The sequence below is a fragment of the Clarias gariepinus genome, chromosome 24, assembly GCF_024256425.1.
Source record: "Clarias gariepinus isolate MV-2021 ecotype Netherlands chromosome 24, CGAR_prim_01v2, whole genome shotgun sequence".
NCBI classification, from domain to species: Eukaryota; Metazoa; Chordata; class Actinopteri; order Siluriformes; family Clariidae; genus Clarias; species Clarias gariepinus.
The window spans coordinates 19574979-19594581 of NC_071123.1; the positions used below are offsets into that span (position 1 = coordinate 19574979).

Consider the following 19603-nt stretch of genomic DNA (forward strand, 5'->3'; position numbering starts at 1 on the left):
CATGTGCTGATTGTAGGCAGTCACAGGTGCAGGACAAATAAATAAAAAATAAATAAATAAATAAATAAATTTATTGTCATGCACAACAAAGACAATGCTGTGAAATGCCTGTTGTATTACTTGCTGTATTATGACCATGTAAACACTATGGATAAATAATCCACTTACAGTATAACATACAGCATGCACTTACGCATACTAATAATTTACTTATTATATCAGTCACTTTTAGGGCCATGCATAACAAAGATAGCAGTTTTTGTAGTGTCATGTAACTACAAAACATGTATACAAGTACATGTTTACAATGTAAGCTAAATTACATATTTACAATCTGTCTATGCATGTACTTGGTATGATTCTCTGTCACACTAAGAACTGAAGGACACCTGCTTGTCCCTGTGCGAGGTGCTGTTGAGGGCGAGCGTGATGTAGCCACGTGCTTAACATTTTTTTTACAAAAATGAAAATGTTAGCATACATTGTCCAAAGCAAACCGATGGACAATTGATGTACACACAATAGCCTATGTGTCTATATCTGTTGATGGACCATAGAATGCATAAATATCTGTTAATGGGCTGTAGACCGGACACATTTACAGCATTTCAAGCATTTACACCTCATTTGTTACATTACACCAAAGACATTTGTAAACAAGGCAGTATTTTGTGTAGCTAAAACTACCACAGACTTGGTGAAATACATGATAAACACACATATATTCATGACAGTGTTATACGTTAGCCAAAATCAAGTGAAATATATTACAAATTAATTTATAGAGAAGGCCTATTACATTACAAACCCAGTAACGCACTATAAAAATGCAATGAGTAGAATAATTTAAATTTTATTTTCACTTCAGCATCTAACATTATGCACAAACAAATGCAAAACTGAATGAAATATATATTACCATCCAACATTACAGTACATACAACATTAATATCCAAAAGCTCGCCCAAACTATTTATAAATATAGTCTGAAAATAAATATAAGTTTCATATAATCAGACAAAGAATTATAACATTAAATAACTTACTCCTCAGAACCTTCGGCGGGATCAATTTGCTGTTCAAAATGCAACGTCTCATCGTCTGAGTTGTAATCTTCCTCAGAGGAAAAGGTGAATATATATTCCAGAATATACCGGAGTAGCTTGACATCCTCAAAACACCATGAACGTTCAGTGGATCCGATGTAAAAAACGTCATGCTTCTTATGGCATTGATCGTCGCGCGCGTCTCACATGGACGATTGTAATAACAAAGTCAAAGTAGGTCGTGGGCGTGGTTGCATTAAAAATAATTAGATCAGACTGAGAAACTAGACATAGTGTTGGTTCCATACTGATTACTTTATCAAACAATATTTTGTTTCAACATTTCGAATGTAGACACTTCAAGCTTTCAACAGATATACTGTATGTCTCATGTCTGTGTGTCTTGTTTTTGCAAAGTTTTAGTTCATTTTAGTGACGTGTTTTTAAAAACAGTTCGCGGACAAAAGAAAGAATGTACACACTGTTTATTTTCCTTATTTTGCAAAAGCACACACTTTTGTTGTTATTGTAAGTGTACACAAAAAAGTAGACACCTAACAGATTCAAATGGTGTATAACACTTATTTGTTTGACCAAAATCAACAGAGTATTCTTAATAAGTAAGTATTCTTATTTTTCGTAAAAAAAAAAATTAAAAAAAATTGCGGGTTACGCCGGCGACCTCAGAGAGTTAATTACTTCCTGTACAGAACCTATGATATTGTCCATCGGTGACTGAATGAATCATTTCCCGAGATGACATATTCTTTCCGGCAAAATCAACAAATCATTCAAGAAAGACCCATCACTAGAGACCGATGGTTAGAGTGAATTTACATAACACAGGCAGCGAGTTACCATCTACCATCCCGCTATCATCCGCTGTCTAATAAAGGGGCAGGGAACCTCCATCCAGGGAGTAGGATGATAAGGGCATATGACTTATACACGTCTCCTTTCCCCGCAGACTCTGAGACCTCTGGGCAATGACCAGAAAAGAGCGACTGCTGAGAAAGAGCTACCACCTGCACTTATCAGCCAGCTCAGCACAGGAGTGTCCCATCTGCACCGGGCATCCACTCCCCAGCTGGACATGAGTTAAATACTGTATCACTCCTCGACCAGAACGGCTCCTGTTTTTGTCGATTTAAGTTGCACATCTTCTTCCTGCTAAGCCTTTATAAAACCTAAATACATACGGGTGTTTTCACACTGCATACGCTGACTCCTCGTCCACAATCTTTAGTCCACCCTACAGTATGTCCACTTACAATTCCTGTCCACTTTCACCAGCTAGAGATAAGATTCATTCACCAATCTCTGTCTCTGTCTTTCTCTCTCTCTCTCTCTTTATATATATATAATGTATGAGAGAGAGAGAGACAGAGACAGACAGAGAGAGAGACATATAATATATATATTTCAGCTAATTCTAAGAATTAATGGAGTTTGCCACATAACTGAGAAACCATCTGTCATAAATACTTAGAGTTGAAACTTAACAAGCTGCGCTCTGCTATGCGCAGTACCATGTGAGGAAGTTAAGCGAGTGCAGTATGTGGGACTGTGTGTAGGAGTATTCCGGCTGTTCAGGGATTTAATACAGCACATTGTGCTGTGCTCATTCTTATATTTTGTTTAATAATTAAGATTACTACGTCGATGTGTTTATTGAAATTGACTCAGACTCCTAAGGGTTAAAGTTAAAAAAAGTACTTAAAGTTAAAAAAAAATCCTTACCTCAAAACTGTTCTTTTTAATTAAATTTTATGACTTTAAATAAAATAAAAAATATATTTTTTTTATATTTTAGTATATAATAGTAGTGTCAAAGTGTATCAGATTGCCATTATCTGTATCTATATCTACATGTATTTAGTATACAGTATGACATTACATAGTATAAACATGTATTTAGTACACAGATGACCTTTTTGTGGTAACACAGTACCAGTTTCTCACCACTGCCACTACTGTGTGTGTAACTGTTCTGTGAGTTTATTTGATTTCAGTAATAAAATTTCTCACAATGCCAGAAGTTTATTTACAGCTGTCTTTGTTTATAGTGGCACAAAATTATAACACAACATATAAATTTATAATAACGTAAATGCTAACAGCAAAATCAAGCCCAAAGTCCTACATGCAGTGTGAACTAGACCTGCTGTTGGTTCTGATATATTAAACTCATCACTGTTTCCTGGTAAACTTCTTCCCTTAGTAAGTCTGAATGTGTCTCTGAAGAGTCTCCAGCTCTCTGTGCTTCTCCTCTGCTGAACCTTTCCTCCATCTTTGTTTTTAAGACCAGAATGTTTCTCTGAAGTGACACTAATAAAACCTTTACTCTAACAGAAAGTGTCTTTAATAATGTTTTACTCCATGCTCTATAATGATTTTTTAGCTCTAAACATTGTCAAAGATAAGTTTGTAGGTTGGAGTCATAGGGATGCTATTTGATGTCTATTTATTATATGTTAGTACCAATTATGAACAAAAATATTACAGTAAAAATATAAACAATGATCAGCGCTGCAGTCAAAAAACACATTTTCTGAACAATCAGAACAGAGAATTCTCCTGCACTGTGACATTAAATATTTATAGAACAGTTAGTTTTAGATGAGAGTTTTAGCAGAAGTTAATTTAACAGAAATATACAAATTAATGTGAACTAGCCAGTGAGGTATATCACATGGTATAAAGTCAGGGTCTATTTACACTCTTGCTCTTCTTTTTTAGCTGCTCCTGTTAGGGGCCACAACAGATCTACATATTTGTATTGACAGAGGTTTTTGGAAAATGCATTTCCTACTCTCCTTACATTATTTCTAGCCTTGGGACCTGAAAGTACACTGTACTGTGCACCCCTGTGCCTGGGTTTCATGTTGAGGAATTCAACCAAGCTTTTTTTTTTTTTTCCCAAGACAGGCAAAAATACTTCCATTGTACTAACAGGGTCAGGATCCATGTACCCCAGTCTAATAGAAAGTCCTATTTTCTTTGCCTCATATTTACTAAAGTCACTCTTTTGTTTCCGGTAAGCTCAACACAGTTATACGGTATGCTTCACTCAGCAGACTGTGTGATTCTGTGACCTTAAAAAGTTTCTGTTTAAGAGTCTCCAGCTCTCTGTTCTTCTCCTCCATCTGTCTGCTGAACTCTTCCCGCATCTTTGTTTTTGAGGCCAAAATGTTTCTCTGGAGTTCAGGCAGGATGATCTTCATGAGGTTTCTCTCTGTCTCAATCTTGACCTCTCCTTCATACACCTCCCTGATGTCCTGTTGGTGCCTCTCCTCCATCTCTCTCCTCTCCCTCTCTCTCTTTTCTTTTAGTTTCTTCACCTTTTCTTCCATTTCTGCCCTTCGCTCTACCTCTCGTTTTAACTCCCTCTTAAGTTCTCTCTTTTTCTCTTCATCTCTCTCTTCTTTCATCTTTCTCTCCAGTTCAGTTGTTCGGTCATTCAGTTGTCTGATGTGTCCTTCATGTTCCAGGATTATTCCTTCCATTTTTCTCAGAGAGTCCTGCACCTCATTAATTATTTTCTCCTTTACTTCTATTTCTACTTTCATCCTTATCTCTCCTCCTTCCTTTAGAATCTTAGTCTCTATCGCTCTAATCTGAGATTCTGTCTCCAGGTAGATCTCACTGCTGTAGAATTTCTCTCTGCTTCCTTCCACCATCTTCTCTATCTTCTCCAGCAGCTCTAAGACCTGAGAACCATCTCCACTCTCCTTAATGTTGAGACAGTGAAACCTGTTCCCACATTTCTCCACTAGCCTCTGGACCTCCTGGTCTCCTGACTGGATAAACTCCTCAATGTTCTTCTTCTGAAGTTCATCAGTGACACTGAATATGATCATGGTGTTTCTCCAACATCTCTCTCCAAATATCTCCTCCATTTTCTCCAGCATCCCTCTCTCCTCTCCTGTAAGCTGCTTTACAGGTATGACCAGGAGGAAGGCATGGGGTCCTGGAGCAGACAGATGGACACAGAGTCCCACATCCTGTCTCAGCTTCTCCAGAGAGAGTCCAGGAGAGAACCAGTCAGGAGTGTCCATCACAGTCACCTTCCTCCCAGCCACCTTACCCTGTGTGCTCTCACTCTGCTGGGTGGATGTAGATGTAGCTGTAGATGTAGCAGCCTGGTTCCTCTCCTTTCTGCTCAGGATGGTGTTTCCTGCTGCACTCTTCCCAGACCCCGTCCTCCCCAGCAGCACCAGCCTCAGTTCTGCTACAGGAACCGACACTGGAGAATGTGCACTAGATGATTCTCCACCCACTGAAAATTAAGAATAAATAATTTAATACAGAATCACTTACTTACTGCATTGTGGTGATTATGTTGTTCTCTGGAGTATGTGGTGGACTGATGGACCATCCTTTAGATAACTTATATCAAATTTATTTTAATCATAGTCTGATCTTCCTACAGTGGTGTAAAAAACTATTTCCCCTCCTTCCTGATTTCTTATTCTTTTGCATGTTTGTCACACAAAATGTTTCTGATCATCAAACACATTTAACTATTAATCAAAGATAACACAAGTAAACACAAAATGCTGTTTTTAAATGATGGTTTTTATTATTTAGGGAGAAAAAAAATCCAAATCTACATGGCCCTGTGTGAAAAAGTTAATGCCCCCTGAACCTAATAACTGGTTGGGCCACCCTTACCAGCAATAACTGCAATCAAGCGTTTGCGATAACTTGCAACGAGTCTTTTACAGCGCTCTGGAGGAATTATGGCCCACTCATCTTTGCAGAATTGTTGTAATTCAGCTTTGTTTGAGGGTTTTCTAGCATGAACCGCCTTTTTAAGGTCATGCCACAACATCTCAATAGGATTCAGGTCAGGACTTTGACTAGGCCACTCCAAAGTCTTCATTTTGTTTTTCTTCAGCCATTCAGAGGTGGATTTGCTGGTGTGTTTTGGGTCATTGTCCTGCTGCAGCACCCAAGATCGCTACAGCTTGAGTTGACGAACAGATGGCCGGACATTCTCCTTCAGGATTTTTTGGTACACAGTAGAATTCATGGTTCCATCTATCACAGCAAGTCTTCCAGGTCCTAAAGCAGCAAAACAACCCCAGACCATCACACTACCACCACCATATTTTACTGTTGGTATGATGTTCTTTTTCTGAAATGCTGTGTTACTTTTACGCCAGATGTAACGGGACACGCACCTTCCAAAAAGTTCAACTTTTGTCTCGTCGGCCCACGAGGTATTCTCCCAAAAGTCTTGGCAATCATTGAGCTGTTTTTTAGCAAAATTGAGACGAGCCTTAATGTTCTTTTTCTTAAAAGTGGTTTGCGTCTCTTTCTTATGGAGTCGTGAACACTGACCTTAATTGAGGCAAGTGAGGCCTGCGGTTCTTTAGATGTTGTCCTGGGGTCTTTTGTGGCCTCTCGGATGAGTTGTCTATGCGCTTTTGGGGTAATTTTGGTCGGCCGGCCACTCCTGGGAAGGTTCACCACTGTTCCATGTTTTTGCCATTTGTGGATAATGGCTCTCACTGTAGTTCGCTGGAGTCCCAAAGCTTTAGAAATGGCTTTATAACCTTTACCAGACTGATAGATCTCAATTACTTTTGTTCTCATTTGTTCCTAAATTTCTTTGGATCTTGGCATGATGTCTAGCTTTTGAGGTGCTTTTGGTCTACTTCTCTGTGTCAGGTAGCTCCTATTTAAGTGATTTCTTGATTGAAACAGGTGTGGCAGTAATCAGGCCTGGGGGTGACTACAGAAATTGAACTCAGGTTAAGTTATTTTTTAACAAGGGGGGCAATCACTTTTTCACAGAGGGCCATGTAGATTTGGAGTTTTTTTTCTCCCTTAATTTTGTAAACCTTCATTTAAAAACTGCATTTTGTGTTTAATTATGTTATCTTTGACTAATAGCTAACGGTTTTTGATGAGCAGAAACATTTAAGTGTGACAAACATGCAAAAGTATAAGAAATCAGAAAGGGGGCAAACAGTTTTTCACACCACTGTATATGCTCACTACTGTAACTGTGTTACATAAGATCCCATAAAATGAACAAGTCCCTTTCCAGGTGGATTTACAGTTGTCCGGGACAACCACAAAATGTGTCTGGGCAAATTTATTTCAAAAGAACTTGTTCAATCTGCCAAATATGATCCTGTAAAATATTAATTACTATTAACAAATTAATTCTTTAGTGTCATTATTTTTGCAAAGCCTGGGATCCCACTTTTAAAATATTAAATTATTTCACTCTTTCTCATGCTTTCAGAATTTGTATTTACACTCACTGAGCTGCGCTTGCTCTTGCTAATGTGTTGTGGCTTTTCAATAAAATTTAATAGTGCGTAGGTTGTCAGATATTGCAGAAACCCTCTGCACTCGGATAAAAAAGCCTAGTGCCCTAAGCCTCCTGGGATCGGCTCCAGGCCCCCTGCGACCCTAAATACAGGATAAAGTGGTATTGTCACGACACGTCAAGCCACAGCCCCGTCATGATCACCTGAGAACTTCCATTCCATTTCTCCAACCACCTCTTATCTCTTACCGCCTCACTCTCCGCTCTCCACACACCTGTTCACTATCAGTCATCACCCATCATACCTATTTAAACCATGCCATGACACCACCTTGTCGCCAGATTATTGTGTGCCTTCCATAGCCCAATTCTCCAGCGTTTATTTCATGCCTTGACTCTTTGCTACCGACCACGCTTTGTTTGTTCCCGACCTCGCCATTGTCTCATGTTTTGGATTCCACGCTCACAGACTTTTGTTATCGACCTTTGGATTTTCTATAACGACTACGAATTTGGATCACGGACTTTCTCTTGTCTCTCTGGCTCTGAACCTCGCTCGCCTTCGACCACGAAAAAGCTTAGCAAGACCAGCCACCAACCTGTGCGGCGTCTCCATTCGCTCGCCGGTTCTCCACGTCTCTGCAACACTGCGCGAATCGCGCTGCACACCAAGTTTCCTCACCGGCTCTTTGCACTTCCGCATTCCTGCACAGGACACACCAGACGCTCTCGCCGACTCGCGGCGCTTTCGCATTCCTCACAGGTCCACGCTGTACACAGAGCGCTCACGCGCGCTTCCGCATTCCAGCGAGACTCTGCTCACGCCACAGCACAGAACTTAACCGGCACTCGGCCGGCTCAGTCTGCTACACAAGCACTACCACTAATCACAGGTCTAACTCTGCGCTTGGATCCATCACGCCCTCTAGCGCCCCGTGACAGAATAATCTGGCCAAAAAGGAATGGATCCAGCAGAGGCTGCCCGCCTGAGGGGGGCATTAGAGAGCCAAGGAACTCTCTTGGGGACACATCAGCAGGAAATCATACAGATCTCTAATACGCTTCAAACTATCACCGAAACCTTGCAAGCTCTTTCTGCTCAAATTCAGAATCAGCCACCTCCTACACCCACTCAGCCACCCCCACCCCCGGTGGTCTCTCCTGTCCATGAGCCACGCCTCCCTGCTCCGCCTACCTATGACGGGAATCCAGCCACATGTCGCTCTTTTCTGTCCCAATGCTCTCTCGTTCTGGAACTGCAAGCCACATCGTTTCCCACAGAGCGCTCTAAAGTCGCCTACATCATCACCCTCCTCTCTGGAAAGGCGAGAGAGTGGGGAACGGCACTGTGGGATGCTCAAGTTCCGTGTTGCTTTACTTACAGAACTTTTACTGAGGAAATGAGGAGGGTTTTTGATCGTTCCTTCACAGGACATCAGGCGGCGAACCAAATACTTCAGTTACGCCAGGGAGCACGTTCTGTCTCTGACTATGCCATTGATTTCCGGACTTTGGCTCCCTCTTGTGACTGGGACGAGAAAGCCCTTTTTGACTGCTTCCTCCATGGGCTTTCAGATTCAGTTAAAGACGAGCTCGCGGCTGGTGAACTCCCCTCGGATCTGCAGGGACTCATTGGTCTAGCAACACGCATTGACGCCCGCAAGCGGGTTCGCCGATCTGAGCGGCAGCCCTGTCACACACCATGCACCCCTGCACCGGCCTTGATTACCCCCGAGGCACCCCCTGAACCCATGCAGATAGGCCGCGCCCGCATCTCACCCAAGGAACGCCAGCGCCGCCGAGACGACGGCGCCTGCTTCTATTGCGGCCAGACCGGTCACGCTGTACGATCCTGCCCACTAAAAGGTCAGGCCCCCCCGTAATTCTGGGGATGCAGGAGGGGCCAGCTTCCCGTTTGTCCCCGGACCAGCGATCATGTTTTTCAGTGACCTTGACTCATGGTGACCGATCCTATGCCACTTATGCTCTAGTGGACTCCGGGGCGGACCAGAACTTAATTTCCTCCTCCATTGTCTCCGAGTTTCGAATTCCTCTCTCACCCCTACACCAACCTTTCACTGTCCAGGCCCTTGATGGTAGTAGTCTAACTCCCATTACTCATTGCACTGTCCCCATTACCCTACAGTTCTCAGGCAATCACATTGAAACCATTAAATTTCTAATCATTCAGAACGCTTATGCACCCATTGTGCTGGGGCTCCCTTGGCTAAGGTTACATAACCCCCACATTGATTGGATAAGAAGGAGCATCCTTGATTGGAGCCCTACCTGTCTCTCCTCATGTTTACACTCCGCTTTCACGGGCCGGACCACGCCTTCGTCACGAGAGGAGATCCCTGATTTAACTAAGGTCCCGTCTGAGTACCACGACCTGCGACAAGTATTCAGCAAATCACGGGCCGTATCCTTACCACCTCACCGCCCCTACGACTGTGCGATTGACCTCCTTCTTGGCACCGCCCCACCCAAGGGGCGACTCTACTCCCTTTCTCGGCCAGAAAGAGAGGCCATGGAACATTACATTAATGAATCGCTTACAGCAGGGATTATCCGCCCATCATCCTCACCGGCGGGGGCGGGGTTCTTCTTCGTTGAAAAGAAGGACAAGTCCCTCAGGCCCTGTATCGATTATAGAGGTTTAAATGAGGTCACGATAAAGAACCGCTACCCTCTCCCACTGATGTCATCCGCGTTCGAACTCCTCCAGGATGCCCGTGTCTTCACCAAACTAGATTTACGGAACGCCTATCACCTTGTCAGGATACGGGAAGGCGATGAGTGGAAGACTGCCTTCAACACACCCACGGGGCATTACGAATATCTTGTTGTTCCATTTGGTTTGACCAATGCACCAGCAGTGTTCCAGGCCCTCATTAATGACGTTCTTAGGGATTTCCTCAACGTTTTTGTCTTTGCATATCTGGATGATATCCTCATTTTTTCACGCTCTACAAAGGAACACAAATGTCACGTACGCCAGGTCCTGCAACGGCTGTTAGAAAATAAGCTGTACGTCAAAGCAGAGAAATGTGAGTTCCATTGTACCTCCACCTCCTTTCTGGGTTACTCCATCTCCCCGGCAGGCATCCAGATGGACCCCACCAAAGTCAAGGCGGTCACCGACTGGCCATCACCATCCTCAAGACGCGAACTCCAACGGTTCTTGGGGTTCGCTAACTTTTATCGTCGCTTCATTCGAAGCTATAGCTCAGTGGCGACCCCACTTACTGCACTCACCTCATCAAAAACTCCGTTCCGATGGAACTCACTGGCCGATGAGGCCTTCAAGGAACTTAAGTGGCGCTTCACCACGGCCCAAGTTCTCATTTTTCCAGACCCTTCCCTCCAGTTTGTTGTGGAGGTAGACGCATCCGAGACAGGCGTAGGGGCTGTCCTGTCACAGAGAGCTTTGGAGGATAACAAGCTTCATCCCTGCTGCTTTTTCTCCCGCCGCCTTACACCACCTGAACGGAACTATGGCATTGGGGATCGTGAGCTTTTGGCGGTCAAACTGGCCCTCGAGGAGTGGAGACATTGGTTGGAGGGAGCAAAACACCCCTTCCTTGTCTGGACCGACCATCGGAACCTTGAATATTTAAAGACGGCGAAGAGACTGAATTCACGCCAGGCGCGATGGTCGCTGTTCTTCTCCCGCTTCCAGTTTACGTTGTCGTATCGCCCGGGTTCCAAGAACGTCAAGCCCGATGCCCTCTCCCGACAGTTTTCCACTCCCCAGGACATGACTATGCCGGAGACAATCCTTCCCCCTCATTGCCTCGTGGCAGCGACCCGACTTGAGGTGGAGCACCTCGTCCAACATACCCTTGAACGAGAACCAGGCCCAAGCACTGTTCCCCCCAACAAACTCTTTGTTCCCACTTCTGTGCGCCCCCAGGTCTTGGACTGGGCCCATAGTTCCAGATTGGCGTGCCACCCCGGGGTGACATGCACCCTCCTCCTCCTACACCAATGCTTCTGGTGGCCCACCATCAAGGAAGACGTCAAGAGCTTTGTGGCGTCCTGTGACAGCTGTTCCAGGAATAAGAGTTCTAACCGACCCCCCGAGGGTCTACTTAGACCTCTCCCCATTCCCCACCGTCCCTGGTCCCACATATCCATTGATTTTGTCACGGGACTACCACCGTCACAGAATAACACCTGCATCCTAACTATCGTGGATCGTTTTTCTAAGGCAGCTCATTTTATTCCACTACCCAAGCTTCCGTCCGCCAAGGAAACGGCTGAACTCCTGGTTAACCACGTCTTTCGACTCCACGGACTCCCCATTGACATTGTCTCTGACAGGGGTCCCCAGTTCTCCGCCCGGTTCTGGAAGGCTTTTTGCAACCTCATTGGTGCCACCCCCAGTCTCTCATCCGGTTTTCACCCCCAAACTAATGGCCAAACAGAACGGATGAACCAGGAACTAGAGAAATCGCTAAGGTGCATGTCCTCCCGGGACCCATCCTCCTGGAGCCGCTTCCTCCCCTGGGTGGAGTATGCCCACAACACACTCCCTACTTCTTCCACAGGCATGTCCCCTTTCCACTGCTGTCTGGGTTATCAACCACCCCTCTTTCCGGCCCAAGAAGAGGAGGTAGCTGTCCCATCAGCACTAACATTCGTCCGTCGCTGCAAAAAGACATGGCAACATGCCCGCAACCAGCTGCTACGCACTGTAAGCATGTGCCAGCGTCAGGCTAACCGTCACAGGTCGTCAGCGCCCTGGTATCGCATCGGTCAAAGGGTCATGCTGTCCACACGTGATCTTCCCCTCAAGACCACTTCAAGAAAGCTCTCTCCAAGGTTTGTCGGCCCCTTCACAATCAACCGCATCATTAACCCATGCTCTGTCCGACTCTCTCTACCCCTCTCCATGCGTCGAATTAACCCCACCTTCCATGTGTCCCAGATTCGCCGCCTGGTCCCTTGCCCGCTATCCACACACCCCCAGCCTCCCCCACCCCCCCGACTAATTGATGGGGACGAAGCCTTTACGGTCCGCAGGCTTCTCAAGTCTCGCCGCCGCGGACGTGGCCTCCAGTACTTGGTAGACTGGGAGGGTTACAGCCCCGAGGAGAGAAGCTGGGTACCCGCTAGATTCATTCTAGATCGTTCTCTAATCACCAATTTCCACAGACTACACCCCGAGGCACCCGCAAGAACGCCTGGAGGCGTTCATAGGGGGGAGGGTACTGTCACGACACGTCAAGCCACAGCCCCGTCATGATCACCTGAGAACTTCCATTCCATTTCTCCAACCACCTCTTATCTCTTACCGCCTCACTCTCCGCTCTCCACACACCTGTTCACTATCAGTCATCACCCATCATACCTATTTAAACCATGCCATGACACCACCTTGTCGCCAGATTATTGTGTGCCTTCCATAGCCCAATTCTCCAGCGTTTATTTCATGCCTTGACTCTTTGCTACCGACCACGCTTTGTTTGTTCCCGACCTCGCCATTGTCTCATGTTTTGGATTCCACGCTCACAGACTTTTGTTATCGACCTTTGGATTTTCTATAACGACTACGAATTTGGATCACGGACTTTCTCTTGTCTCTCTGGCTCTGAACCTCGCTCGCCTTCGACCACGAAAAAGCTTAGCAAGACCAGCCACCAACCTGTGCGGCGTCTCCATTCGCTCGCCGGTTCTCCACGTCTCTGCAACACTGCGCGAATCGCGCTGCACACCAAGTTTCCTCACCGGCTCTTTGCACTTCCGCATTCCTGCACAGGACACACCAGACGCTCTCGCCGACTCGCGGCGCTTTCGCATTCCTCACAGGTCCACGCTGCACACAGAGCGCTCACGCGCGCTTCCGCATTCCAGCGAGACTCTGCTCACGCCACAGCACAGAACTTAACCGGCACTCGGCCGGCTCAGTCTGCTACACAAGCACTACCACTAATCACAGGTCTAACTCTGCGCTTGGATCCATCACGCCCTCTAGCGCCCCGTGACAGGTATGATGAGTGAGTGAGTGAGTGAGTGAGTAACTAATTATCATTTTATGTTACAGCATGTTTAAATTAAAACACAGTTTATCCCTGCACAAATGTTTTATAAAAAATAAATGGAAAGAAAATTATTTGGCTTCCTCTTTTTTCTTGGACACACACACACACACACACACACACACAAACAAAAAAATACAATACAGGTCTACAATATAATGCCAGATCCACTCTCAACAAGGCTCTGGCATTTATCTCTCTCTCTACATATTGATGTATCTATTTATCTGTCTCCGTCACTAAAAAAAAAAAAAACTTAAATTCAATTCCCGACTTACGAATGAGTTCTGTTCCGGGACGTTCAGAAGTCCGACAAAGTGAGTCTTATACACCTTTTACACGAATCTACAATGTAACAATCAACTTAAGTAAATCTGAGTGGTGCATCTGACCCCTTTCCCCACACTGCCATCATGTGGCCATAAACCATATCTGCATGTGAGCCTTTTTAAACATGTCTAACGAGTCAGCTGATCTTGATTAAATTCAACCAGCAAAGGGAGGGACAACACACTGTGTTTACTGCACTTGAACAGACGCCATTTTGTCTTAGAGCTGTTTTCCACTGTATTGGACTGTAAACTCTGTTTTGTTGAGGATTTTCTAAAATTAATAATATTCACCATCCGGAGCTTTACAGGACAGACATTTTCTATCATCGTGCTCCCAAACTGATTCATTGAAACCAGTGAGGCTGACTCATTTCTTCTGCACACCCACACACACACACCTACAATATACTGGACTTTAGGGATTTTATACATTCATTTATACACTTAAAACATTGTATATTGTAAATATTGGTATCTGGTGCCACTCGGAGTAGAAGAGTCATTGAGAAAAAAATCACTCAAATCTGTTTCCTGTACATAACCTACGAGGCCTTTGCGATGATCTGCGCATGTGCGCACAGTAGAAAATAAATAAAATACTCTCCGAGATTACTCATTATTCTGAGTCACGTTAAAGATTCGTTAAAAAAAATAAATAAATTGTTCATGAACGACCCATCACTAACACACACACTTTCTCTCTGCTCTACACAGAAACTCTGCTCCATCGCGATTCTTTTCAAGGTAAAGTGCAGGTTAATTTGTTTTATTATTACTTTACAGCAGTGATTCCATTAGTTTGTCTCTCAATCAAGTGTCATTAAAGAGATTTCTTGTTTATTTTTCCGTTAAAACAGTGTTTCTGTTGTGTGCACGTGTGTGTGTGTGTGAAAAGAGTGGAAGAAGAGTAACTGTGTAAGACGAGAAGGCGGAGATTCACACACACACACACACACACTTTGTTACATTTTTTTTATTGTTTTATTTTGTGTTAATAATTTACAGTGGTGTGAAAAACTATTTGCCCCCTTCCTGATTTCTTATTCTTTTGCATGTTTGTCACACTTAAATGTTTCTGCTCATCAAAAACCGTTAACTATTAGTCAAAGATAAAATAATTGAACACAAAATGCAGTTTTTAAATGAAGGTTTACATTATTAAGGGAGAAAAAAAATCCAAATCTACATGGCCCTGTGTGAAAAAGTGATTGCCCCCCTTGTTAAAAAATAACTTAACTGTGGTTTATCACACCTGAGTTCAATTTCTGTAGTCACCCCCAGGCCTGATTACTGCCACACCTGTTTCAGTCAAGAAATCACTTAAATAGGAGCTACCTGACACAGAGAAGTAGACCAAAAGCACCTCAAAAGCTAGACATCATGCCAAGATCCAAAGAAATTCAGGAACAAATGAGAACAAAAGTAATTGAGATCTATCAGTCTGGTAAAGGTTATAAAGCCATTTCTACAGCTTTGGGACTCCCGCGAACCACAGTGAGAGCCAGAGGTGTGGACTCGAGTCATGTGACTTGGACTCGAGTCAGACTCGAGTCATGAATTTGATGACTTTAGACTCGACTTGACAAAATATAAAAAGACTTGCAACTCGACTTGGACTTTAACATAAATAACTCGGACTTTCACTTGGACTTGCGCCTATTGACTTGTAAAGACTTGCTACTTCCCATAAAAAGCCCAAAGATAAAAAGTATGTTGACACGGACCGCTCTATCCCTGTTTATGTGTCTGTGCGCGTGTGTGTGACAGAGCGCATACGCGCATTCGGCACGACATCCAATCAAAGTACCGTAGATTCTTTTGATTCGACAGCGTCCAACGTGACAACAACGTGCACGCGCCAGTTCGCAAATTGATACCGAAGGTAGTTTCGTTTTTGCTATAAAAAATTGTCTATATGTGCAGACCACTGAGCTTCTACAGAACGCAGTAAAGGCCAAAAAGGAAATTGTTAGCGTTTTTTAATCCCCTGACGAACTCTAGCCATCAGGATGTGTTTCCCTTGTTATCTTGGACATATTTAGAATGATAACCTCGGCTGAGTCACTTGTAGGCTGTAAGCATGTCAGTACATGCATTGTATTGTTTATATTTAATCACTGGTATACACTACCCATGATTTGCTGATTTCTTTCTTATGTAGTTTGGGTTTATTCAAATAATGTGACCTAGTGGATTGACATCACATGGATAAAATGCTAATTATCTCGCATAATAATAATAATAATAGTAATAATAATAATAATAATAATAATAATAATTATTATTATTATTATTATTATTATTATTATTATATAATATTTAATTATAATAATACTTATTATTCATAATATATAATATTTAATTATAATATAATAATATTTAATTATAATATAATAATAATTATTATTACTATTATTATTAATGTCTTGAGACTGTATCTGACGGGTCTCTATTTTAGCATTATGGTTTTGCTGAAAAGGCATATTTGATATGAAATATCAGACAAAATACTGACATGTTTACAGCCTACAAGTGACTCAGCCGAGGTTCATCATTCTAAATATGTCCAAGATAACAAGGGAAACACATCCTGTTGGCTAGAGTTCGTCAGGGATTAAAAAACACTAACTGTCCTTTTTATTCTTTACCGCGCTCTGTAGAATCTCAGTGGTCCGCGCATAACCCTTCGCGGGCGAGCCTTCTCCTAAATGCGCGTTCCCTGTGGCCTTTTCACGGAGGTGGGGCTAAAAAAACGCATCCTGATGGGGAAACAAACTTCGACACAGCATGAGGTAGCCTACGTGAGTGTATCACACAAGGTAGGGAGCAAAGTTAATTAATGTTATGTGAAGAAAACAACGTTATTGTTTGTATGAAGTAGCCTACTTCATTGAGAATATGTGCTACCATTTTACATTGCTACTAGCATTTACTAACATTTGTATTTTTATGTATCTGAGCAATGTTCTTTCATAAAAAAATGGTTTGTTTAATAAATACAGATCTTACAACCATACATAATCTGTATACATTTTATTTTTCTGCTAATAAGACTTGAAAAGACTCGAAAGTCAAACCGTAGGACTTTGGACTTGACTTGAGACTTGTTGGCTTTGACTTGGGACTTGACTCTGGACTTGCCTGTCTTGACTCGGGACTTGACTCGGGACTTGAGGGCAATGAATTGAGACTTACTTGTGACTTGCCAAACAATGACTTTGTCCCACCTCTGGTAAGAGCCATTATCCACAAATGGCAAAAACAGGGAACAGTGGTGAACCTTCCCAGAAGTGGCTGGCCGACCAAAATTACCCCAAGAGCGCAGAGACAACTCATCCGAGAGGCCACAAAAGACCCCAGGACAACATCTTAAGAACTGCAGGCCTCACTTGCCTTAATTAAGGTCAGTGTTCACGACTCCACCATAAGAAAGAGACTGGGCAAAAACGGCCTGCATGGCAGATTTTCAAGGCCAAACCACTTTTAAGCAAAAAGAACATTAAGGCTCGTCTCAATTTTGCTAAAAAACATCTCAATGAATGCCAAGACTTTTGGGAAAATACCTTGTGGAACGACGAGACAAAAGTTGAACTTTTTGGAAGGTGCGTGTCCCGTTACATCTGGCGTAAAAGTAACACAGCATTTCAGAAAAAGAACATCATACCAACAGTAAAATATGGTGGTGGTAGTGTGATGGTCTGGGCTTGTTTTGCTGCTTCAGGACCTGGAAGGCTTGCTGTGATAGATGGAACCATGAATTCTACTGTCTACCAAAAAATCCTGAAGGAGAATGTCCGGCCATCTGTTCGTCAACTCAAGCTGAAGCAATCTTGGGTGCTGGAGCAGGACAATGACCCAAAACACACCAGCAAATCCATCTCTAAATGGCTGAAGAAAAACAAAATGAAGACTTTGGAGTGGCCTAGTCAAAGTCCTGACCTGAATCCTATTGAGATGTTGTGGCATGACCTTAAAAAGGCGGTTCATGCTAGAAAACCCTCAAATAAAGCTAAATTAAACAATTCTGCAAAGATGAGTGGGCCAAAATTCCTCCAGAGTGCTGTAAAAGACTTGTTGCAAGTTATCGCAAACACTTGATTGCAGTTATTGCTGCTAAGGGTGGCCCAACCAGTTATTAGGTTCAGGGGGCAATTACTTTTTCACACAGGGCCATGTAGGTTTGGATTTTTTTTCTCCCTAAATAATAAAAACCATCATTTAAAAACTGCATTTTCTGTTTACTTGTGTTATCTTTGACTAATAGTTAAATGTGATGGATGTTTAGAAACATTTAAGTGTGACAAACATGCAAAAGAATAAGAAATCAGGAAGGGGGCAAATAGTTTTTCACACCACTGTATGTACGTATTTCTTTAGGTTGTGGAACGAATAATTTGAGTTTCCATCATTTCTTATGTGTTCCCGCTTCCGGAACCGAATTATACTCGTATAATTATATCAAAGGTTCCACTGTCCAATCTGCCTGCTGTGTCTCTTTATACGTAGTTGCCTCTTTTACTCCTAAACTAGTGTTGTTATACACTAAACAACTAACATTAATCACTTACATTCAGGACGACGTCCCTCCATACTGTTTTTTCTCCTGATTGGTGCTGCTGAGTCCTGAGTCTCTCCACTTACTAGGAAACATCAGAACCAGTCAGAATGAGAGAGACATTCTTTTATAATTAATCACTTTCACTGTTTAAATTACACTTCCTTACAGTAGCTGCAGAGTTGCATCATTAAGTATCATTACAGTATATTTCATGTCCTTACATATGATTTATTAGGTGTAGATTAATATTTCAAGTACGCTTTAAAAAGCTTTTAAATGCTTACTGTAACAAATTACTCACTATGTGGATGTAAGGTGTCCTTGCTGTTTCTTCTCCTGATGGTGGCTGATGATTCTGGATCTGTCTGTTCCTGCAGCTGCTTTGTTTTCTCCTCTAGAAGTCTGTCTTTCTCCTGAAGCTGTTTGTCTCTCTCCATTAGCTGTGTCTCTCTCTCAGTTAGACGTCTCTCTGTCTCTTCAAGCTGTTTGGTTTTTTCTGCTAAATCGTTTTTTTGTTGCTCTAGTACAATTATCGTCTTCTGTAGTTGTCTCTTCTTGTCCTGCAGCTCCTGTCCCAGTGTCTCCAGTTTGTTTTTACTGGTTTCCAGCTTTTTACCTGTGTTCTTCAGCTCTGTTTCTTTCTCACTTAGCAGTTTGTTAATATTCTCCAGTTGTGCGTCTTTCTCCTCTATGATTTTCTCTCTGTTTCTCATTTTTTTTTCTTTATTCTCTATTTGTCTTTTATAATCCTCCAGCTGTTGGTCTTTATGCTGCAGTGATTTAGACGTGCTGTCCAGTTTCAGTTTAATGTTTTTTAGCTCAGTTTCAGTTTCTTTCAGTTTTCTGATCTTCTTTTTATATTCAACAAAAAATTGGTTGTCATCTGTGTTATATTCTGAAAATAGTTATATAAAAAAATTATATATATATATATATATATATATATATATATACTCAGCAAAAACAGAAACGTCCTCTAACTTTAAACTGTTTTTACTTTCAGTAAACTTAATGTGTAAATATTTGTATGGACACTAAAAGAGTCAACACCATTAGACATAAACTAAAAATGTTTCACAATGTGTCCCTGAATGAAGGGAGGCTCAAAATCAAAAGTACCAGTCAGTATCTGGTGTGGCCACCAGCTGCTTGAAGTACTGCAGTGCATCTCCTCCTCATGGACTGCCTATTGCGGACAGTCTGAGCACTGAGGGAGGGATTGTGTGTTCCTGGTGTGACTCGGGCAGTTGTTGTGGCCATCCTGTACCTGTCACGCAGGTGTAATATTCGGATGTACCGATCCTGTGCAGGTGTTGTTACACGGGGTCTTTCACTGC

General features: G+C 42.9%; 1 protein-coding gene across 1 annotated transcript; it reads right to left on the reverse strand.

Annotated features, from left to right (window-relative positions):
* Window positions 1-3535: 3535 nt before the first annotated feature.
* Window positions 3536-19138, reverse strand: LOC128512046 (uncharacterized). The gene is made up of 3 exons (XM_053485171.1): window positions 18568-19138; window positions 18277-18348; window positions 3536-5325 (listed from the first exon to the last, which is right to left on the reverse strand). Exons 1-3 carry the CDS (start codon window positions 18977-18979, stop codon window positions 4067-4069), a joined length of 1743 nt encoding a protein of 580 aa, XP_053341146.1. The 5' UTR covers window positions 18980-19138; the 3' UTR covers window positions 3536-4066.
* Between the last annotated feature and the right edge of the window lie 465 nt (window positions 19139-19603).